The 23867-nt window shown below is 42.3% G+C and overlaps 1 protein-coding gene across 1 annotated transcript in view; it reads left to right on the top strand.

The window, feature by feature from the left end:
* The window catches only part of ttll5 (tubulin tyrosine ligase-like family, member 5), a 51779-nt gene that overhangs the window by 12562 nt on the left and 15350 nt on the right, over positions 1-23867 (top strand). Inside the window, exons 13-25 of the mRNA XM_025059642.1 lie at positions 7801-7882; positions 8459-8520; positions 13467-13561; positions 16000-16107; positions 17179-17270; positions 17738-17800; positions 18770-18921; positions 19185-19452; positions 20903-21020; positions 22494-22640; positions 22750-22844; positions 22976-23124; positions 23391-23831. Of these exons, the coding sequence (XP_024915410.1) occupies positions 7801-7882; positions 8459-8520; positions 13467-13561; positions 16000-16107; positions 17179-17270; positions 17738-17800; positions 18770-18921; positions 19185-19452; positions 20903-21020; positions 22494-22640; positions 22750-22844; positions 22976-23124; positions 23391-23831 (1872 nt within the window). The remainder of the gene's footprint in view (positions 1-7800; positions 7883-8458; positions 8521-13466; positions 13562-15999; positions 16108-17178; positions 17271-17737; positions 17801-18769; positions 18922-19184; positions 19453-20902; positions 21021-22493; positions 22641-22749; positions 22845-22975; positions 23125-23390; positions 23832-23867) is intronic.

The raw sequence follows: 23867 nt of genomic DNA, 5'->3' as shown, positions 1-23867 counted from the left end.
GGCGGCACATGGACCCCCCCCCCCCTCAGGCTTCCTCCTGTTGAGAGATGCTATCTGTAATTGAGCATCAGTGTTACGTTGACAAACCACATGAACACAGGGTTGGAGTGTTGACCTGCTGGTATTTACAGGGAACTGTGGCTCAACCTGGGTCTCACAGCTCCGCAGGGATGTGAACATGCAGCCAGCTGAAATATCTGTGGTGTAACAGCGGTGGGGGAGGGGGGGGGGGGTCGAGGGGGGAGTGGAGAGCCACATGAATGTGTGAGTGTGTCTGGGTCCCTCACTCAGATCGACAAACACCGTGTTTTTAACGGTTTAGCCTTTAGCATGTCGTGACACGTTAGCGAAATGAATCACTGATGTAAAGCGATAGTGATTGTTCCCAAACTCTGCGGTCATTGGACTGTGAAGCTGTCAATCAATATCTGTTGTTTATCTGATGCTTAGTCATCATTTACAATCCCTCCTCTGCTGTTTAGGGTCTTTAATATTAGGGTGGGATTCATCAACTCCTGGAGCAGCAACAGTGAATATGAAAACATTATACGATAATGGTCAATAACAATACAGAAAAGCTGAATCAGAATTTCTTTTTACCAAACATTGAGGATTTTTTCCCCCTACATTTGTCATGAAATTAGGATTATTTGCTAAAATGAAATAATTCAGATTTTTTTTTCCCTGCATTTCAAAAAAATACCACACACCAAGGCAGCTGGTTTTCGGTTTTTCTCCAGCAGTGTACGATTACAGTGGTGGTTCATTTCCAATGGCTTTAATCCTATAACAGGATCGAAGTTCAGTTAAAAAAATATTTAACAATCTGTCCAATAACTGAACACTGTCCACTCATGTGTTCAGATACAGTAGGACTCTCCAACTACGTTTGTTGGAGGACCAGATTTGTTTTTGGCACCTTGAGGCTCCAGACACTTTCGTAAAATGAATTTTCTTTTTTTTTTTTCAAATTGAGTCATTAATGGTGGGGATTACTGAGTGTTATTAAGGCCTCTTTTTTTTTTTTTTTTTTTTCCAGTTTAACAGTTGGGGACCACATGATAGTTTCTCTTTGATCATCACAATCTTGTAATTGGGCTGGATTAGTTCCTTTTGCGGGCCGGTTCTGGACCGTGGGCCGCCAGTTGGTGATGGTCAACATACAGTGTTTGTCACATTTACTGCACGTTGATCGACTGTATGGTCCACATCATCATTATCATTGCTACAGAGTGACAGTCGTATCAGTTTGCTGTTGAGTTCAGTGTCATCTCTTTGTCTTCAGACGCCCAGAGCACGTTCAATACAGCAGTTACAGTGTGTGTGTGTGTGTATGTGTGTGTGTGTGTGTGTGTGTGTGTGTGTGTGTGTGTGTGTGTGTGTGTGTGTGTGTGTGTGTAAAGGGTTAGGTTTCTCCAGTTAGTTCCTGACACTTGCACAGAACCACCCTCACCCACTCTGTCACTGTGTGATCATGTTGCCTGAGCACGGACTGGGTAACAGGGACACAGAGAACATGTAGGAACCAGTGTAACGCAAGGGCTTCACACACACACACACACACACACACACACACACACACAAGTTCACACCTTCGAGGAGTCCACACGAGTGTGTCTGTGGGTTTTTACTTGTCTGTGCATAACCGGCGGTATTTTGATTTGTCTTTGCTGTTCGTGAGGGATGGAGAATAGACCACAGATATCCTGCGAAGGAGTCGCTTTAATTATGACCACAGCGAGGAAAGAGAGAGCGAGAGAAAATAAAAAAACAGTAAGAGCCCCCTGACCTTGTACCACTGTTTGTCTGCCCAGATGATGAAGCCCAGTGGGCCGTAACTGGCCTACGGGCCGTAGTTTGCCCAGGTTTGATCTGGTGCATAAAAACATCAGAAGAGTTTGACCTAAAGGTCAAAAAGTCCCCAAAAAACCCCAACCATTTTTGGTTTCTATTTACTCACAATTTCTCTACTCACTGTGAACATTTGACCTGTTTAGTTGAACTAAATGCTGACATTCACAGGAATTAAAGAAAGACACAAAGATGTTCTTTGGAGTTTGGAATCTCTCATTGTTAGCCACCTAGTGGACGACTATTTACTGTAATTATTCTACTTGACACTGTTGCAAATATGAACCAAGGTGATGTGTTTGAGGTTAAAAAAAATTCAGACCAATTAAAAATTTGTCAATTTCCCGCAACAAAAACAATTTTAAACAAATATTCAGATTTTCTTTTTCCTGATTGTCCTCATCACGTCACGCAGCTTTATCCTTCTTAAAGTTGTTAGCTTGGGGAAGTTAAGGCTTGTTGTACCTTGTTTTTTTACATCACAGGCCTGAACAGCTGTGTGTTCAGTAAAGTGTGAATGCATGTGTGTTGAACAGGCTGATAAAAGCCACCATTGTTCAAAGGTTTTACACGGACTTACACGGCGCAGCACCGTAAAGCACATTATAATCTTAATTTACTGCCATTTTAACGTGTATTAATGGCTTTAATACGTTGTTTATTGTTTTCCAAATGGAGTTTTTTCCTCTGTGTATATTAACCTGTAACTAACTGGTTTTATCACTGCATTAAGTCCTAATTCGATGTGTAGTGTAAGTACCTATAAATAATAATAAGCCAATGTTTCTACCCCTTTTTTAATGCTAGCAAGTACAAGAATATTTAAAAATCTACATATTTAACAAAATATAAGTTTAGAAAACATCGTGAACATGAGGTGTCAGTGCTTTTTCTTTTCTGGTTTCAAAATGTAACAAGCGGGCCGGAATTAACTCCCTAGCGGTCCGGTTTTGGCCCGCGTACCGTATGTTTGACACCCCCTGTTCTAGGGAATACTTGATGCTTCACAGTGTCCTTACAGCTGTGTGTGTGGAGAAAATGCCACCCATGCAGCTTCTCACCGCCGCTGTGTGATTAATGGACAGTCTTTTCTGCTGAGGGATGCTGATTACAAGATGTTTTGACTGAGATCTGATTGGCCGAGCCAAGGGCCTATTTTATTACACACAAAACATTCCACTTACTGGTCCTGTGTTCCACTCAATGTCCCTCATTAAGTGCTGAGTGTGGTTGGATCCCCTGTCTATGAACCTCCTCTCCCTGTTTTACATTTATCAGATTCGCCCACGCGTGCGTTTTTTTTTTTTTTTTTTTTTTTTTTGCATGTTCTCAGGGTCCGCAAGTTTAGATTGTTCACTGTGTTGGTTTAATTTCTCATCCCCTCACAGAGATTGTCTTGATTGTGCCAGTGCACTCCCTGAACAGCTGAGAAACAGATCAGCAGAAATCATTTATCTCCGAGTGATGCAAGACTAATTCAATTGTCTAAGGAGAAAACACACATGAAGGGAGCGCTCCACGCTGCTCTCGTCTCGCTCTCACGGGCCAACAGGCTGCACGGCCAGGGTGGGGAGATGATTGTTTTTGGGCGTATTTGTCTCTTGTGGTGTTGTTTTCAGCAGCGCCCATCCAATGATTTCTTCTTTTTTTTTTTTCTTCTTCTTCTTCATCATCCCTGTTCTCCGTCACTGTTTCTCCCCCTCCCTCTTTAATGGCTGTGATGTGGATGCTCGCCGTCTCCCCTCTGCTTGTCTGTGAGGCTTGTTGTGGTCTCTCTGTGGTCACTTTTAACAGCGCCCCCCCGCCCGGCAGCGGTCGAGCCGCAGAACAAACTTGTCTAGCGGCGAGTGGCTCTGCGTGTTTGTGGGGCCGCAGCGGCGTCTGCTGCTAATTGGAGGGAAAATGCTCGGCTCATGGAGACTGCATGTCGGGGGTTTGGTGAGCTGCTGTGACACCTCCCTCCACATTTTCCCATGTTGTTGTGGTGCCACTGGTGAGGCGCTGCAGGCTCCGGGCCACGTCTTCTACTGCAGTGTTACCCACGTCTGATACACAATGTTTTATGGCACAGACTCCGTGGTGTGTGTGTGTGTGTGTGTGTGTTTTTATATAGAAGTGGATGTAACTTTAATACATGTGGAACAGACACAGCCCAACCCTCCCTTATAAATTAAATTAAATATGACAGGCTGTTTGTGTTGCAGGTTCTAACCCGGGACAAACGTTCTGAGGTTCCCTGTTGAAATCCCTGATAATAAACCCCCGATCCTTCAAGGCAAAAATGAGTCTATGTTTGCAGATGTGTAAGGTTTAAATATCAGCTGTTTTTTTTTTTTGTTTGTTTGTTTAAAGATACTGGGAATTCTATTAGTAAAACAGATTATTATTTTTGTATCATGTTTTATAGTAGTAAAGCAGATTATTATTTTTGTATCATGTTTTAACATTACCTACAACAAACAAAATGAAACAGCTTTTTTATAGTAATGGTTTATTAATACTATGAATTAAAAATATGCAGTATTTTTAGGGTTAATGTAATCATATTAAGAGGTCTAGTTTAGTTGTCTGTAAAGTTACCCTAAATTACTCATTACTTTACTTATATCATGCAGTACCTAGCCTTTGAATACTCTACAACGTCATATGAATTTCACGAACCCACACCCACAAAAGTTTTTTCCTGTTGAAATTGGTAAAAAGGCCAGCATATCCCTAAGCTAGCCAAATGCTAATGCTTACATTTTTGCAAAAGATATTATTAAAGACCACACCCACAAAAGCTTTTTCCTGTTGAAATTGGTAAAAAGGCCAGCATATCCCTAAGCTAGCCAAATGCTAATGCTTACATTTTTGCAAAAGATATTATTAAAGACATGTAATTTAACCACAGCTAAAAATCTGCCAAAAAGCTAATCCACATAAAACACTTATTTGGCAATAATTTCGCAACTTAGCCAGCTGCGAAAAATATTAGCAAAGGTAAGCTAACGGTGACAGTACGTCTAAGGCTGTGTTTAGTTAACAACAAATTTCACTCTATTATTAGTTAATTGTAAAAATAAATGATCAAGCGCTAGTTTTTCACGCCCCACCCCCTGACCCACACCCCCACAGATTGAAATACTACTGAGAACCTGATAACATGTATATTTTTATCTGTACAAACCACTGTATGAGTTGCTGCCACCTAGTGACTGGAGGCTTGTTATCAATCTAGCATTACAGCAGTGGTTACACTGATGTCCAACGTGTCATATTCCATTGAAAGTCCCTCACTGGCACCTCATTGTGCCCCCCCTCACCCCCCCTCCCCGTCACCAGGTTTATATTTTCTGAAGAAGAACTCGATCATGAATTTGTAATTTAAAATCACATTTAGAGGAAAACAGATCAATGTAAAGACAGTCAATCCAAACTATTATATTATTATATTTACACAGACCACAGTTTTGATTGATTGGTCAACACATTGTCCCACAGTCGTTGGTTTAAGTCGTGTACCACGTCAGGTCGCCACCGCGGTGCTACGTGGAGCCATTGTGTGCTGTCAGGTTGGCTTATGTGTGCTTAACACTGGCATTGACCTGGGATGCTAGTACAAACAATTGTGGTGAGGCAGCTTTGAAACTCCCAAGCCCCCCCACTCTACCCCCCACCCCCCCCCCCCCACTGTTCCTTTGAACGCTCCCTTGCAGGGTTTTCCCCTTCTCCAGAGGGTCGCTGGCTGACACTCCCCAGAGTCACGTTCTGGGGGCATTCTCAGGGCACAATGAAGTATTACAGTAGAGTACACTGAGACATAAAACAGTTGTGGGAGGGAACACCATCTACTGAGGCAATTAGTTTATTTATAGAGTATTTTACGAGGACTTTGATGAACAGAAACTGTTTTTGAACATGGAAGCTTTACATTGTTTTTGCTTTTCATTACGGAGACAGAATCACTGCCCAAAACCAAAGACCAAACTTTTTTTTTTTTTTTTTAGGAACATCCTGGCCCAGGGGTGTCAAACATATGGCCTGTGGGCCAAAACCGCCTCGCAAGGGGATCAAATTCTGCTCGCTTGATGAATTTTAAAATTGAAAAAAATGCACGAACACGTGTTTGTGATTTTTGTCAAATTATATTTCATTAAATTTGAATATTTTCTAATATAATTGTAAAGTCGTCCCTCACTGTACCTCCACCGTATCGTTGTCAGTGCATCGAAGGTTTTTAATATTTTAAATTTATTCTTGTATTGTTGATTTTTTTTTTGCTCTTTCACGGATTTTTGTGTATAACTTTTTTAAAATTTCAAATATTTTCATTATATTTGTGATAAAATTAGCATTTTCTAGCTTAAGAAGAAAAAAACAGTTAAAAAAGTAAAAAAAATAATTTTTGTAACATACATACAGGGTATTGCAAGAATGAACCTGTATGTACAGGTAAACAAGATTTGTGAATTTTTTTGCTGTATTTCACGCCCTACGATGCCTCCTAAAGGGTTCGTAAAGGGTTAATATATGTAAATAATATAAAAACGGTCTCTGAACTTAACCCTTGTAATAGACGAGGCACCACTGTACCTACTTATTTGCAGGAAAACAAGGGTGGGTGGGGGCATGGACTTATTGTTAATAATAGGTAATTATGATGTATTATTGTACTGGTGCGGCCCACTCGACTAATCAGGCTGTATGTGGCCCCTGTCTTAACCCGAGCCCAGATGTGAGGGTCTCGTGGTACGGACCGAACTCTGCTACGTCTGTCGTTTCTCAAATTCTCAATGTGTCGTTGGTTTAGATCAGCGTTTCCCAACCTTTTTTCTATTATTATACCAACTGGCCACTACCAGGCAGTCATCGCTCCCTGTCCTTGGTCCCAGCTCCTGGGTTAGCAAATTCCAGAGAGATAAATGGTGGTCATTCAGAGTCTACCCCCTCCTGTTTGTATATCTGTGAAGCCCACAGATATTGACTGTGGTTAAGAAAGATGAAAACTGCAGTAGCTGTAGAACAAAACTCAGAACAAAGAAAAGCCATCAGATACAACTGGGACTCGAGCCTATGATCCACTTCCTCTAGGCCCTTCACGGTCCTCACCACCGTATCATGCTGTGGCCACACTCCTCAACATCAGCATTGACACACCTCCATGTTTCACCGTGGGTAAAGTGTTCTTTGAGTGACAAGACTCTCCATCTTGTTGCCAGGAACGAGTGTGTATGTGAGTTGTAAGAGTTCTAGTTGTGTCTCTTCTGACCAAACAATGTCCTTTTGGTTTAGGCTTAGTCATTTATTAGTGTCTTGGCAGCAGCTCCGGGGTCTTTAGACACATCTGGTAGTAGTTTTCCTTCTGGAGTTGTTAGAAATCCTGTGTTTTCTTCTTCTCCTGTGCCGTATCTTTGAACGTAGTGATGTTTGTGAATACGGCTGTGATTTGATGCTTAGAAAGGTGTTGGAGATCAACACGTCATCGTAATTTCCCGGCGACAATTTGACGATCTTTACACTGAACGTCTTCAACCAGCTTCTCGTTAATATACAGCGACAGTATGTAGACTTCCCAGCATTCCCTGCCACGAGAAAATCACCGACTGTACGTAGTGAAGTACTCACAGCCGCTCTTTGCGTTTGATCAAGCCTCCTGCATAAGCAAATTCGTGACAGATGAGACGTGTGTGTACTTAGTCAATGCAATCGAGCCGATCCCTCGGTAGCAGCTGTGGTTTAACGTCTCTTTCTTGAGTGATTGGGTATATAACATGCGTGTAATGAGTAGCAGAAAGACGCGTGTGGCGACGCCAAGTGCCACATGTAATGGGGCCGCGATAAACCCTTGGAAACACTGGTGACTCCGATACCCTTCATCCTTTATTTTCTCTGATCGGATCAGAGGGGTCTCTAATTGTGCCGACTTCTCCCGTCTGACTCTGATCCGTTTGTGTTTTCCCTCCGCAGAGCTGTATGGTTTCGATGTGCTCATCGACTCCAACCTCAAACCCTGGTTGCTGGAGGTGAATCTGTCTCCCTCTCTGGCCTGGTGAGTGACACACTCATTCATGTCATTAGCAAGTCTGTTGTTTTTTTGTTTTTTTGGGGGGGGGTTGACAACTGAACGACTGATCGGGAAAAACAAAACTTTCCGTGGATGTGTGAAGGAACAAGTTTGGAGATTAAAGAAACAAGAATGACTTTATTGATCTCGCATGATAAGGGTGTGTGTCAACAGTCTACCCTTGGCGCTGGTTTACATTCTCCGAGTGCCTTCTCCAGTTTCATTTGTTGTTTTTAAAGAATCCTTTAACGAAAGCACGTCTCCCCACTGTAAACAAACGCCTTTCCCTTAAATGTGCGAGAGAATCATTAAAAGCGAAGCCTCGCCGAGGTAAACGGCACCCACGCTTAGCTGCTGAAAGTAATCCGTCATGCTACAGGGTTTCGCCAAAAATGTTGTTTCATCTACAGAAGAATGAGCGGTTTATAAAATAAAAAGTGTATCCCCTTACAAGGGTTGGCCGCTTTTTTTTTTTGGTTTCACGCAGTGCATGTGTGTGTGAGTTTGTAATTTTTTTGTGTTTAGATCTTTGTTTAATTTTTGACGTGCCCTTATTTACAGTGATACACCCTTGGATCTGAAGATAAAGGCCAGCATGATTGCAGACATGTTTTCGCTTGTGGGTGAGTGCGTGCTTAAACAATAACCTAATACAGCTTCCCTTTGGTTGGACAGGGATGGCATTTCAAAGCCATGTGATTTGCATGAGGCTGGTGCCTACAGCCAGCGTGTTTTTTTTTTCTTTCACAAATGAAATGCTGGCAAAAACAAAGTGCATCCACGATGATACGTGAGGAACATTGTGTATTTATGGAGCGTTACACAATTACCGTGAAATAGAAACAGATTTGGTAAATGAAGCACATTAAACCTCATAAAAGAAACATAAAAGGAAAAGAATCAACCGACTGTAACGGGAAGAGCCTGCAGAGAACGTATGAAGAGGATTTTATAGGTTTTATTATTTATATAGAATGTTGTAAGACACTGTAAACTCAAATGTAAACAACTATAGACCAGGGGTCTCCTACTATATTTGACCAAGGGCCAGAATCTTTCTGGACAGACACCTTGAGGATCGGACACTGAAATAAGATTAAATAAAAATCAAATTTTCTTGAATAATTATAAATTATAAATGCTGGTGATTATTAGTTATAATATTTATTATAAATTTGTTGTTTTTTTCAGCTGCTTTAATATTAAGGAATGAAGTCAATTCTGGGGTCAGATTTGGTGGGCCGGAGTCAGCCCTCGGGCCACCAGTTGATAATCACTGGATTACAGTGAATGGAGTATTTAAGAACAGTAGAGAAGATGATGCAAAAAAACAACAACAAAAAAACACATTTAGCTTCTCTGTTCATTTATTAACAACTTCCTTTATTGTTTTCTAAACTGTACTGAACCAAAAAAAATAAGTTGAAAAATTACATCCAAGGTCGACAAAGAAAAATCTAAAGTTTGTAACCTGTTAACGTGTAATAACGAGGTCTGGTGACTATTTTATCCAAATTTTAAAAATAAAGTTTCAACCACTTAGTTAAGAAATAGAGAGGCTCTGTAATGGTTTGGGGCTGCGTTTCAGCCTCCACAAACAAAAATCTAAAGTTTGTAACCTCTTAACGTGTAATGACGAGGTCTGGTGGCTATTTTATCCAAATTTAAAAAAATAAAGTTTCAACCACTTAGTTAAGAAATAGAGAGGCTCTGTAATGGTTTGGGGCTGCGTTTCAGCCAGCCAAGCAGCACCAAACACTGCAGCACAAATGCTATAAAAATATCGAGCGAATCAATGATTCCCAGATATCAAAAAAGTTTAAAATTCTCTGGATAAAACGTAAAAAGAGAGCAAATCAAAGACAATATGAAGTACAATAAAAATACACGTTGTACTCATAAAATGTGAATGTAAATGACAGTATATTTTCATCACACTCCTCAAAGTGGTTTTCCTTCTTTCCATACAGACGGAGACAGTTGTCTATTGTTAAACGCCTAATGTTTTCCCACATTCCACTTGTTGAGTTTGAACAAAGTGCCAAAAAGAGGTGTATGGTCTCATAATGGGAGCTGCGGTGTTGAGAGAATGAACCACAGTCTCTGTTAATTAAATTTTTAAATGACGTGCAGACAAAATTGTCAACAGAGGGTTTTTGTTGCTCTGCCGTCATCACGCTCGTTTGAAGAAACTGGACCCTGCATGTCAGAGAAGGCAGAAAAAAAAAAAAAAGTCTTCCCCGAGGCTGGGATGACTCTCAGAGAGAACAGACTTGGCAGCGCGGCACGTCTACCTTTGGCCTCTTCCCTTTTTTTAATTATTGCATTGTCATGTGCTGGAGAAACTCTACATGCAACCACTGTGTCCTGGATGAGGCCTGTTGTCGGTTTAAATCCCTCCCTGACTGTGCTGTGTTTTGCAAACAGCCCAAATTCCCTGACTCCACAGGTGCTGCTTGAAGTGCTCGCTGTTCCCCAGGGAAATGATAAATGCAAAGCACACATTCTGATCTGTTTATACCCGTCTGTATACGTACACAGACTGTGACAAAGATGATTAATCTTCTTCATCTCCTTCATAATAAATGTTATTGTTAAACTGGTGATGGACAGTAATTAGAGACAAGACGTCTACTGTACACTGGATTATGACAGATTATGACAGATTATGGGTTTTTACTCTCACCATGAGGATCGGTGATTTCTTAAAGAAAAACTCACTGTTCTACTCACTGACCTGTAGGTTCTACCCGTGAGTAGCTTTCAGGTGTGGCCTACTGTGGATCCTGATCTTCAGAATATTATCCAGATCAGATTTGAAGATTTAAAAAACCAAACCTTCGTGACCAAAGTCAATAGACATTATTTGTAAACTCCTGGGAAACATGATGCGAGACGACCCAAAAAAAAAATCTCTTGTGACCCACCTGAGGATCGCAACCCAGTCTTTGGGAAACAATGATCTAGCCCACATGTGCCAAATCCTGGCTCGGGGCCCAAATCTGGCCCGCGGTGTAATTATATTTGGCCCGCATAACCATATCAAATGTGTACTAGAGTCGGCCCGCCAGTATCTGGAGAGAAGGGAAAACATGAACAATTGGCATCAAATTTTTCAATAAATATTAAGTTTGGCCCGCATCTTCCTCCCAGTTTTTAATTGTGGCCCACTGTGAATTAGAGTTTGACACCCTGGTCTAGTCCAATCAAAACAATTGATCCTACATTAACCTACATGTGATTCAGCAGAAGTTCACCAAATATACATAGTCTTAGACCAGCGGTCCTTAACCTTTTTTGTACCAAGGACCTGTCACCTGGTATCAGCCGTTACTGTGTGGTTACAGTGATACCTTCCATCGTTGAAGGATCAGTATATTTTCAAAATAAAACATCTTTTAAACTTTCTTCTGTCTGAATGACCTTTCATTTTGAAACATTGACAGAATATCTTTGAATGAAAAAGAAATTAAAAGTAATTTAGTCAAACTGAGATGTACATTTTTTCACTGTGCGGCCCAGCACCAAAGGACTTACGGACCGGCAGCGGTCCCCGGACCAAGGGTTGGTGACCCCTGTCTTACATGATTAGTGATGTATCGTATCATATCGTGAGTTAAATGTATAGCTACATCCCTACAGGTGTTTCCTGGCGAATAGTATTTCTTGTTTGAAATTCTGAGCCTTGTGACCAGTTGGTGGCGCTATAAGAAGTGGATCAAATGTCATATTTGGCCACATGGTACATTGTTACCATGTATCTCTGGGCCCAGACTGATGATATTAAAGACACGAGCGATTACGACTGTGTATGTGCTCATGCCCACATTTGTTTTGCCACAGTCAGAGGCCACGCTTAGGCTTCACCCTCACCCTCCCCCTCACCTCCCTCTCCCCCTCCTCGCCTCCCCCTCCTCGCCTCCCTCTCCTCCCCCCTCCAGCTCAGATAATGAATGAGCAGAATCATAAATTGCCAGTTATCTTTGGACAGAGACGTTTCCGAGGGCCTGGGGAAAATAAGCAGTGGCGTGTTGAACACGGTACGCCTATTATGTACCAAATAAACTATGTCGCCGTTGGCTGATAACACTTGGGTCGCAGCCCAGTGCGCTGAATAATGACAACATTCCATTAGCATTTCTTCCCCTGCCTGTGCACCGCTGTCAGGTCTGTGTCACCCATGTTGGTGGTAATTGCCGCGTCGGGGCAGGAGCACGGTTCTAACCTGCTCTAACTGCTCGGATAAAAGAGAACAAACAGCCGTCGGCTCCCGGCTGTCAGAAAAAACCTCTTCCACAAAGTACGACTGCACAATACAACGATCAGTGTAAAGTATCTCTGACACATTTGACTCATTAACTTTGTCAAAAAGACTTTCAAAGTTAGCGTAGCCTCCAGCCCAGAGAACAGTTACTCTGAGTCGTTTTAACAGATAAGCCCCTCCCCTTGAGGATTGAATGTTTTCACGCCCCCCCGACCCACAACCCTGCAAATTTAAATACAACTTAGAACCTGATAACATGTATATTTTTATCTGTACAAACCACTGTATGAGGTGCTGCCACCTAGTGACTGGAGGCTTGTTATTATTCAAGCATTACAGCTTCCATTGGAAGCCCCTCACACCCTCCCTTGCACCTCACTGCGCCCCCCCCAGGGGGGCCCGCCCCACTATTTGAGAAGTACCGGCCTAGCCTGACCTATTCTCCTTTACCATGTACTATTTCCTGTGACACTACTCCACTGTATGTGCAATCATTTCCACTGTTTTACTGAGCCAGGTTAGCCAGGTTAGCCAGGTTAGCCAGGTTAGCTTAACTCTTTTCAGCTTTTTCCACTCCTGATGCTAAGCTACGCCGCTGCAGTCGTACATGTAAAAGTCAGAGTGATGTGGAGCGGCTGCCAACTCTCAGCAGTGAAGTGACTCAGTCAGAATGTTGGAGCGTTCCTTCCAGCAGGGAACCAAGTCATTGGTCCACTTCAAGTCCAATCAAGTCAGGTTTTATTGATATAGAAAGTGTCATACACAGGGCAACACGCTGTGGCTGATGTTAAACTAAAGTCGTTACACGAGTTTAACTTAAGTTTGTAAAAGTGAGATTTCTTTCATTTTCTGTTATATATCAAATGCGAACTTGTGCCTTTTTGAAGTCGTTATATTGAGGCTGAATTATTCTTTTTAGGACAGTGCATCCCAAACTTTTTCTGCAGCGCCACCTGTTTGTAGATAGGACTAACATCACCCCCTCACACACGTCAACATATACACAGCTTTAGCTTCAAAACTCCAGTGACTTCATTCCTAACAATTTATTTGAGAATTTATTTCTTATTCCTATTCTCCCAAAACTGGAAATAAAATTACAAAGCAGTGATTTTTTCCCCGTTCTAGAATGAATAATCATTTTAAAAAATGTATCAATATAATTTCTACGTACTTGTGAACAAACTCTGTGACCCCCAAAGGGGCCCCTACCCCTTACTTTGGGAGCTATTGTTTTGAAAATGATGCATAAATTTGGTCTTTTGGTGTTGATACATTTCAATTTTTTTTTCTGTGTCTGTGCAGGGTTTGTGTGTCAGGACCCACTGTCAAAGCAGCCTCGCTCTGACCGGGTCACTCAGGACTCCGGCCTCAAACACTCGGCAGCAGCTAGAACACAGGTACTGGGACGACACACCGAAGCTAAGATTTAGACAAATAGTTTTTGCTAAGTGAGGTTAGAGCCATCCATAGGTCCAAGTTGGCTGGGAAACGTTCAAAGTTAAAGATCCACAGGTCCAAGTTGGCTGGGAAACGTTCAAAGTTTCAGGCAAAAACGAGTGGCTAATAAGTGTTAGCAAAAGAGCTAAAACATTGAAATAAAATAGAAAACACTTTTATATACAGTATATATAAATATATATGAATTTGTATTCTTTTATATGCGCTCTGTGTGTAAAATGTATAAATATACACGTGCTGTATATGCATATATATGTATGTGTCTGTATATATGTTTATATACATATATAGCGTTCTTATAGCCTATGTACATACAGTATATGTACAAATGCACATTCAAATGTATATACGTACATATATAAACAAATGACAGCAAAAGGATGGTTAATATGTACATATATGTCTATATATACACATATGTACATATACATATATGTACATATATGTGTATGTACATATGTCACATATATTAAACACATAACTGCAGAAAGGATGGCTTAGAATTAGGCTACGGGTCAATGTTTTTCCATCAAGACATGGATTTACACCATATTAGATCAGATCTCAAACTGAAATAGCAAAAACAAAAAGCCTGTTTAAAAATATTATACCTACTCTAACATGCAACAGAGTGTTGTCCCCACAACATAACACACACACACACACACACACACACACACAGAGTTAGTTTCTACTTTTCAGCCTCATGGAAAATTCCCTGTAATTCAAAACAAGCCTCGGTATCATCACCGTGTTTGAGTGACATCAGTTGTTGTTTTATCCTTCCTAATCATGTGACCTAAGCTCGATCCAGGGCCCTGTTGTCAGATGATGCCACAACATCCACGGCCCTCGTCTTCCTCCCTGCAGCCAGATGCGGCGCAGGGTCTGGAACGGAGCGATTACCAAATCAGACAGATTTCTGCTCCACCTTAGATTGTGTAAAAGAGCCTGTTTAGTCACGGCCTAACAATGTGCTATTGTTGCACGCAGCTGGAGCGTGCGTGTTGTCACTCTGTACAGTAGCCTCTCAAAGGTTAACAAAGGTTAAGTGCTCAGGCTTGTCCGTTACTCACTGCCTTCACCCACTGCTCCTTCAGAAACCTCTTCCTGCGTGGACAGCTGCTGCACACAGCAGAGGGGTGAGTTTCCTCCGGACTCTTGACTCTCTCTCTCTCTCATTAATCTTCTTGTCTTGCAAATCCTTGATGCCATATTCATTACGAGTAAGAAATTGCCTTTTGCTCTCGGCTGATTTGATTGTCTGGCACCGCGTCTGTCCCGGTGGCGCGCAGATGGCATATTGATCCCTAATGCTGTATTTCAGTCTGATTGGAATGACATTAGCTAAGTGGCTTTGGTAGGCAACTGTTTCAGATTGAAACGTGAACCCCTTGACGCCAGAGTTAGAAGCTTTGTTACCTAAAAACAAGCTCAGCTCTAAGCCAGTGCTGTCACAGAGATGGTTGAAGAACTCCATGTGTCCACAGTGAACTTCTCCTCTCCTTTCACTTTGATCAGGGGCAAACTTTTTAAATTTATTTTTTTACTAGGATTATGTCTTGTCACTCTTTGGCTCCAGTTGGACAAATTAAATCTAATCCTCCTGCTCTTTGGATGACAAATTCTGTATATGATCCCTTGGGTTTGCGCCTCCACGTCTGGACCAGGTTCCAGTCTGGATGTCAGGGATGTTCAAGAAAACAAAATGTTCCTTTAATTTTTTTTTTTTCGAGAAAACAAAATGTTCCTTTAATGCAGTGGTTCCCTAAACTCCTTTTTTTTTTTTTTTTGCCCCCTTCTCTTTTCGACAGGTACGACTACTGCAGAAACTATTTGTCCCCCTGTTATTAGAACAAAATAAATGTATCAAACAGTGAAGTAAAAATAAAAAATATTTGCCTTTATGTCCCCCGATGAAAAAGCTTTGCACCCCATAAGGGGGTCCATCCCCTACTTTGGGAACCAATGCCTTAAAGCATACGTGTCAAACTCAAGGCCCGGGGGCCAAATGCGGCCCACCAAGCCGTTTTGTGTGGCCCGCGGGAGCTTAACCTATATTACAGCTTGACAACTGGACTTTCTTTAAATGAAGTAAATTAGTAAAAATTAAGCACATTTTTTAACTATGTCCCACTGCAGCCTGGTACCAAATGACCAATGGACCGGTACTGGTCCGCGGTCCGGGCGTTGGGGACCCCTAATCTATACAGTCTTCCAGTTACAACGGGTTCAAGTGGAACTGTATGCTGATGTGGCCCCCGGTGAAAATGAGTTCGACACCCCTGCCTTAAAGTGACATAAAAGTGAAAGTGCGGCAGTATTTTTCAGTCACTCTTTTGAACATAAACACAAACTCTACTCTCGTGTCCTGTAGCAACAGAAGGCCACGTCAGCCAGTCACCCAGAAACACAGGGGTCAAAGGAGAAGCCCGCAGCCAGACCAGGTCAGGGGGACAGCACTTTGAGCCTGACTGCTGAGGAGGTGAGTTTTTGTTTTTTTTTTCTAAATGAAGATGAAAATGTTCACTTCTGGAAATATCCTTTATATTTTATGACTTCTGTAACAGCCGAGTGTTCTGTTGGAGCTGATGACACATCGGTGCTAATGTCAAGGTCACTGTGACCTCTACAGACAATCCTCTGAGTTCCCGTGAAATATTAAAGGAAAAAAAGACTCATTAGATTTGGCGTAGAACCCGCACATGATCTGAACAGAATTAGACAGTGAACGTTCTAGATGTTAGTAATTATGTTAAATGTCCATCTGGGTCTATTGCTTTCCCTAAGGGTAATAATAAGCTAAAGCTAATTGTAGCCTGAACTGAAAATCATTTCACCAAGAAGTGAGAGTCAGTTAGGTGGTTGTTGTTCTTGCCTTACAGCTAGAAAATCACTGGTTTGATCCCAGGTCAGTGTTTTTCAAACTTGTGGTCACAACCATATGTTGGGTCAAGTTGCTTAAAATGTCTAGTAATTGATTTAAAAAAAGTTTCAACTAAATATGATTATTTGTATTCTTTCACTTTCATGAATATAAATCCAGTTTGAAAAAGATGCGGTGTATGAACATATCTTAGTTGACGCATATTGATTGGCAGCTGTGATCATGTGACTGCACAAGACAGAAAAATAAATATGATGTCAAAATGGGGTCATAAGCCAAAAAAGGTTGGGAACCACTGACCTAGGTGCCATAGCAGGTGTCAAACATAAGGCCCATGGACCAAAAATCTGCCCACTAGGGGGTTCAATCTGGCCCGCTTGATGAATTTTGAAAGTAAAAAAATGCACAAACACTAAATGATCATGAAGTTTTTTTCAAATGACACGTAATTAAATATCAATATTTTTATGAAAACAAAGGAGGAATGCGATTGTGTTATGATTGGTCCGACCCACTTGGCTTCTAATCAGACTGTATGTGACCCCCTGAACCAAAATGAGTTTAACACCCCTGGTCAGGTTAATTGTGAAGAGGATGGTCAGGATCAACCTGTGCTGTGTGTCTTAAATAACTCTGAGTCTTTGTGCCATGTTCTCCCTCCAAACACAGGTCAAAGTGCTGAGGAGGATAAAGGAGGAGTATGAGAGACGCGGAGGCTTCATCAGGATCTTTCCCACCGCAGAAACGTGGGAGCTCTATAGGTGAGCGGCGCCAACGAGGAGCACTGAGGTCACCGGAAAAAAGAGCCGGTGATTTGTAATGTCCTCCTGTGCTGATGGTCTTCTCAAATTAAAGGTGACATTTGGGCTAAATTGTAATCAGTGAGTTAGAGTCGGTGGCTTCTTCTTAACGCTCTTGTCGAAGTGTTCCCAGAAGAGCTAACGTCCTGCGCTGACTAATTGTTGACGTTAAGGCAGGAAATCCATTTTTTTTTTTTACTTTGTGCTTACTTTTCATGTTCCTATATGAGGATTTGTTGCCTGATTGGATCCGTGGCCTGGAACACAGCCGGGATTTTGTGGCGTATTATCGAGGAGTCTGGGAAATGACTGTGTTGAATAGTAGCTCTGTGCAGGAGTCGATGGTCAAGGCTCACCAGAGGGGGGGGCGGGGGAGTGGGCATTGACTTTATGATTACCGTAATGTTTGTATTATCTTCTCCTCTCAGTGGATATCTGGAGTCCAAGACGTCCATGAACCACATGTTGGCCAACCGACTTTTCCATGGAAGGTAAGCGTTTCCACTGTGGTCAAGATTGTGAAATAAATCTCTCTGTCGGTCTGTGGAAGCGGTCGGGTTCCACTGTGTGTTTGGTCTTCTGCTCGAATAGGTGAGGACAACAGCTGAGCTGATGAGGCCGGGTCATTTTTCCATCCTCTAAACCAGGGCTGTCAAATATGCGGCCCGCGGGCCAAAACTGGCTCGCTAGGGTGTTTAATGCGGCCCACTTGATGAATTCTGAAAAAAAAAAACATGTCATTTTTTGGATAATTTTTGTAAAATTACATTACAAAATTTCATTAAGTATAAATACATTTGCCCACTTGACATAACCTAGTTAGGTTGAGGCCTGTGAAGCATGTGTTTATAAAACTGTGGTGTCAGTGTGGGGGCAGGAGGGTTAAATATATTTAACTGAACCTTTTTTTTTTTTTTTTAAATATTCATCAATGTCTGGCGGCCTGCGGGCTGTATATGGCCCGCCAAAGCGTCTAATCCGGGCCATGACTGGATTCCAAAATTTGGAGGATCAAAGAGGAAATATCATATGATCCCCACAACTAAAGCCAGTGAGAAAAGAAAAAACAACTGAGACCCCGACATTTCTGTCCCTCCGACAGATATAGTCGGTGACTCCTCGTCTAGGTCTTTGGAACCACAGTGGTCCTTCGTGTTCTCGCCCCGCCCCAACTGAGCCCCCGTATGATTTTTCCATCTTTGTTAGGGAGCCAGTTTAAAGAGACATTTGTTGCTGCGGGGACTTCACTCTCTTATTTGCCCTCCTTTCCTCTCTCCTTTGGACCATCACTGCGGCGCCGCTCACGCCAAGCTCTGAGTAAACTACTTAACCACAGCTAATTCTTCTCAGAAGCGGCTGCAGTTTGAATAAAAAAAAAATAAAAAAAGAGCGTTCGTCAAAGTTGGGATATGTGTGAAATTTTATTGCCTTTGTTTGACTTTTCTTGTTCTGTCTCTCAGGCATGTGAACGGGAATGTGCAGCTGCAGGTGGACGGCGTCCATCGCTGTCACGTCGTCCAGTACGAGAGGAAGCTGCTGTCTCTGGAGGCACGTAAGAGGAGACAGCGCCACCTGACTCTTCGCTCAGCCGCGGCGAAGGAGAAGAAGTCGGGTAGGTCTGATGTGTTCTGCTTCGTTTTAGGAAACTGCTGTTTTTCTGAAACTGTGAGATGAGCGCAGCTAAGTGGGATAACATGACACGCTAATACACTTTTGTTTCCAATAAATAACTCCCCTGTGTCATGGTGAGGTTGGCCAAATATGACTCTGAATGAGTTCATTCCACTGCAGCAACAATAAAAGGCCTATTTTTGAGTGGATACGCGTCTGATCCAAAATGCCAGCGATGCAACTGACATTCGTCTTTCCTTTCAGTGCTGCATACCTCAGGGAAGGGATCCAAGGCCTCCCCGACTGAGAGCGGTCCGGAGGGAGAGGAGAGCGCTCGGGAGGAAAAAGAGGAGGGGAAACGACTCCTCATGCCAGTCTCACACAAGGCTTTGGTAGCGGAGCAAATAAAACAAGTGGCCACACCACTGGAGCGCGGCCAGACTGAGACGGCGTCCAGCTCACAGGCAGCCGCGCACAATGCCAGGCCCAGAGTCGACCTGCTCAACATCCTTCAGCAGGGCTGGGACCTCAGGTCAGACTGTGTTCTGGGCTGACGCTCAGGTTTCATCATCTCAGCCCCCTCTTTTTATTTTTTCTTCTTTTATTATTCCCCCCATTTTTCTCTCCCTGCCGGGAATAAATTCTGAATTAATCAGCGAAAGAAGGGGGAAAAAAAAAAGGTTCCCTGATCAGGTTGTGTTCATGAATGTCCGATATATCAAACCATTTATTAATGATCAACCCTGAAATCTATGCTTTAAGGTGAACATTATGTTGCTTTTTATATATATATTTATATATGTATTTATATATGCACATATATACATATATATTTAAAAACAAATCAAAAATATATACAGTATATAAATATATTTAACATATTTGCATGTAAACATATACACGTACATATTTAAATTAATTTATATATTTACACATATATATGCATAAATGCAAATGCATGCATATATACATATATATTTATGAAATGTTCTAACAACAAAATGTGATCCACTATCTTGCCTTTTCTTGTCGATAATTCCCACTCGTTAGTGCTTCTACTCATTACTGCCACCTACTGGGTAATTCTTTTAAGCATATAACACTTGCATAACAGTGAAAAATAATCTTGAAATAACTGACAGTATCAATCCACCTGATGAACACAGGGCATATTTTTCCATTTCTATTGTTTATATGATTTTACACATTATTTAGGCATATTCCGCGCAAGTTGCGATTCCAAATTTTACTTACGCGATGTTGAATGTTAGCGACATTCAGGCTGTATAAACAATGTCTTGCTTAAGGTCTGAAAAAAAAACCTGTAAAAATGACAGTTCAGTGCAACGGCTCTGTAATTACAGTAATGTGACCATGTTTAGAGTCGGTGGCCACTGTTTGAGAAACCATCCACCTCTAAACAAATGTGGCGTGGTGTTTTTGGTAAACTGCTTCACAGCGCTGTATTAACTAATGTTTAAAGGAACAACACGGTCTGAGAAAGTAAATAATTCTTTTCAACAGAAAACAAACCTTCCCTTTAATTAGAGTGAGAGAAGCCACAGTGTGTACAGAACGCTGTGTGTGTACGTACACTGAAGTACTCACATGCAACAAAGGCTGCCATCTCATGTCAATTGTAAAAGTGTGCCTGAAATTATAATTTGAGTAGGAATTACAATAACAAGTCTGAGTTTGCAGAAATTCCGTGGCGTCTGCCAAGACTGTGTATGAAGCAAGGAAATTATAGTACAGCCTATCAGTCTTTGTCTTTGACAGCTACTCTGTTCCAGACTATTTTCCTCTTGTTTTTCTTTGTAGGATCTTCTGACAGTTAACTTTCAGGTTCACCTGAGTTTTTAAGGACAGTTCATCATGGTTCCATGACACCTCAGGACAGGGGAAGGTGGTGTTTCAACAAGCACTGACTGAAGGTGATACTGTGTGATGAAAGTGATCATCTTCTGCTGTGTCGTCTGCAGCAAGGTGCAGGCCAGGATGGCGTTTTCTTCGTACCTGCAGAGGGTCCAGCAAAGACTGTTGACCGAGAGCAGAGCCACCAGTGTAGCAGCCTGGCCAGAGAAGGACCACGACCACATGGTATCAGCAGTTCTTACTGTTTTATCAACACACCATCGCTTTCACTGTCTGTCTGTCTGTCTGTATGTCTGTCTGTCTGTCTGTATGTCTGTCTGTCTGTCTGTCTGTCTGTCTGTATGTCTGTCTATCCATCCATTCATCCATCCATCTATCCATCCATCCATCCTTCCATCCATCTATCTATCATCCATCCATCCATCTATCCATCCATCCATCCGTCCATCCATCTATCTATCATCCATCCATCCATCTATCCATCCATCCATCTATCTATCCATCCATCCATCCATCCATCCATCTATACATCCATCCATCCATCCATCTATCTATTCATTCATCCATCCATCCATCCATCCATCCATCTATCTATCCATCCATCCATCCATCCATCCATCTATCTATTCATTCATCCATCCATCCATCCATCCATCCATTCATCCATTCATCCATTCATCCATCCATCCATCCATCCATCCATTCATCCATTCATCCATCCATCCATACATCCATCCATTCATCCATCCAATTAATAAGTTGTATATTTAGAACAATGACTCCTGGTATTAGACCAGTGTTTCCCAAACTTTTTTTCGGAGGACCCATATTTTAAAAGTCACAAACCTTCACGACCCAAGTCAACAGACATTATTTGTAAACTCCTGGGAAACATGATGCGAGAAGACCCAAAAAAAAAATCTCTTGCGACCCACCTGAGGGCCTGCGACCCAGTCTTTAGTAAACAATGTATTAGAAGTTCATAGGTTTTCTAGGAATTAGGAGGAACACTATCCTTTAAACACGTGTAGGCCAAAAAGATAATCTAATGGATCATCTCCGTGTTCTTTATTACTGGTGTCACAGCTGAGCTGATTTATTCTCTGAACATCGAATCGAAACATTGTGGAATAGAATTTGCTGAAAGACCCCTATCAATCTTTCCTGTTTTTTGGACCATTGGATATTTGTTGGAGGGCGAAAATATTTTTTTTGGACAGACACCTAAGGGACTGGAGATTCAAATAAAAATAATATAAAAATCACATTTTTTTCTAAAATTATTATTTGATGTTTATCTTGGTATCCGGTCGTGGCCGTATTCCCCGTGCCAGTTGATGATGACTGATTTATCCCTCTATATTAGGACATATTGTTAAAAACACAGCAACAAAGCTTTTATTCTGAAAACTGTATTCTCAGAATCTTGCATTTTGTTTCTACATCTGTTTTTTCTCTACTTTGTTCTTAACTTTATTTTAAGACTTTTTTTTAACACTTCATCTATGTGGACTTCATATTTCTAAGACTACTTTAAAATCTTGTTGGATAAAACCTGTAGAGTGTGTTTTTTGTTTTTGTTTGGACAGGAATGTTGATGTGCAATATTTAACCAAAGTATAAAAGTTTTAGGAACTTCAGACTCTAAGTTAATGTCGGACCAGTTAAAGCTATTTGTGTGTGTTTTTGTCTGAGCAGGAGCTCGTGATTCGCTTCCTGAAAAAAGCAGCCAGTAACCTTCAACAAGACATTAAAATGGTGCTGCCCAGTCGACAGTTACCTCTCCAAGACCGCAGACGCATCCTCTCCCACCAGCTGGGGGAGTTTATTCACTCTTACAACAGGGTACCAACTCCAACACACTGATTTTTTTTTCTGTAATGGTTGCACACACCACAGACACTGTGCAGAAACTGGGAATAACTGCTGTTTAATTTGTCCTTAACTCCTGCAGGAAACTGAAGAAATGGTGAAAAGGCCGGAGAACAGCAGAGCAGAGGAGCAGAGCATTGATCCCAGTGTATTTCAGGAGTATATCACTGCAGCAAGGTCAGTCCATTGGCAGGGTCGCGGACTATTGTTCCAGACCTGGCTCCTCACCGCTGCACATATGCACATGCTGCCGAGTGTGGAATGATCCCTGTCTGCCATGCACATTCATCCCCTGTTTTCATTAACAGTGAAAGTGAGCTGGAGGAAGTGCTGACATTCTACACACAGAAAAATAAATCGGCCAACCTCTTCATCGGAACAAAAGTCAGGAGTGTTAAGAAAGACGTTTGTGAAGTAAATGCCTCGGGAGATTCTGGCAACTTTGAGAATTCCAAAAGTGAGTTCCTTCCATTCTTTCCCCCCTGGTCGTCTTGTTACTGTAGGTCTGGTTAATGTTTGATATTCTATCGCTGAGGCACAGTAAACAGGAATTGTGAGATTTGCAGTAAAAAAAAAAAAAAAGAAAGATGTGAGTCATCTGGGGTGAGGAGGAGGTCAACGTTCAGTGATTAGCACTGGTTGGGGAAAAACAAATGTGTGTCAGAGGCGAGGAATGGCCCGCTGATGATAAAGGCGCTCTGGCTTCTTTCGTCCTTTGAATAGCTGTGTCGGTGGCCAAGGAGGACGTCAGTAGCTCAGAGTCATCGCTCGCCGCAGTGACAGTCAGCAGTGACCCAGACATCAAGGCCTCGGAGAGACAACCTGCTGGACGAGCGCCGTCTGAGGAGCAACAGACAGCGGTTGGAACCGGCAGAGCGCAGCCAGATGTCCAGGCGTCTCAGCGCGGCTCCAGCCTTCCTGTGACTTCAGACTGCGCACACGTCCATGTGAAACACTGCTCTCCTGCCGCTGCGTCCCTCCCTCTGCACCGCCCGCCTCCTCAGCCTCCGTCCTACGCAAAGTGTTTGGCAAAATCTCAGTTCTGCCACCCTGAGGCTCTCTCCGACCCCCCCGCGTACTCTTCTTCACCTACGGTCACGCAGCCCCAAAGAGTGATGTGGGCGGCCGCGGCGGCGGCGGCGGCGTCCTCTGCACCCACCGCCGGCACCACTGTGCACTCCACTCAAGGGCTCCGGCGGA

Source organism: Cynoglossus semilaevis, chromosome 1, assembly GCF_000523025.1.
Source record: "Cynoglossus semilaevis isolate Cse_v1.0 chromosome 1, Cse_v1.0, whole genome shotgun sequence".
Classification (NCBI taxonomy): domain Eukaryota; kingdom Metazoa; phylum Chordata; class Actinopteri; order Pleuronectiformes; family Cynoglossidae; genus Cynoglossus; species Cynoglossus semilaevis.
This window is presented reverse-complemented; position numbering and strand designations above follow the sequence as displayed.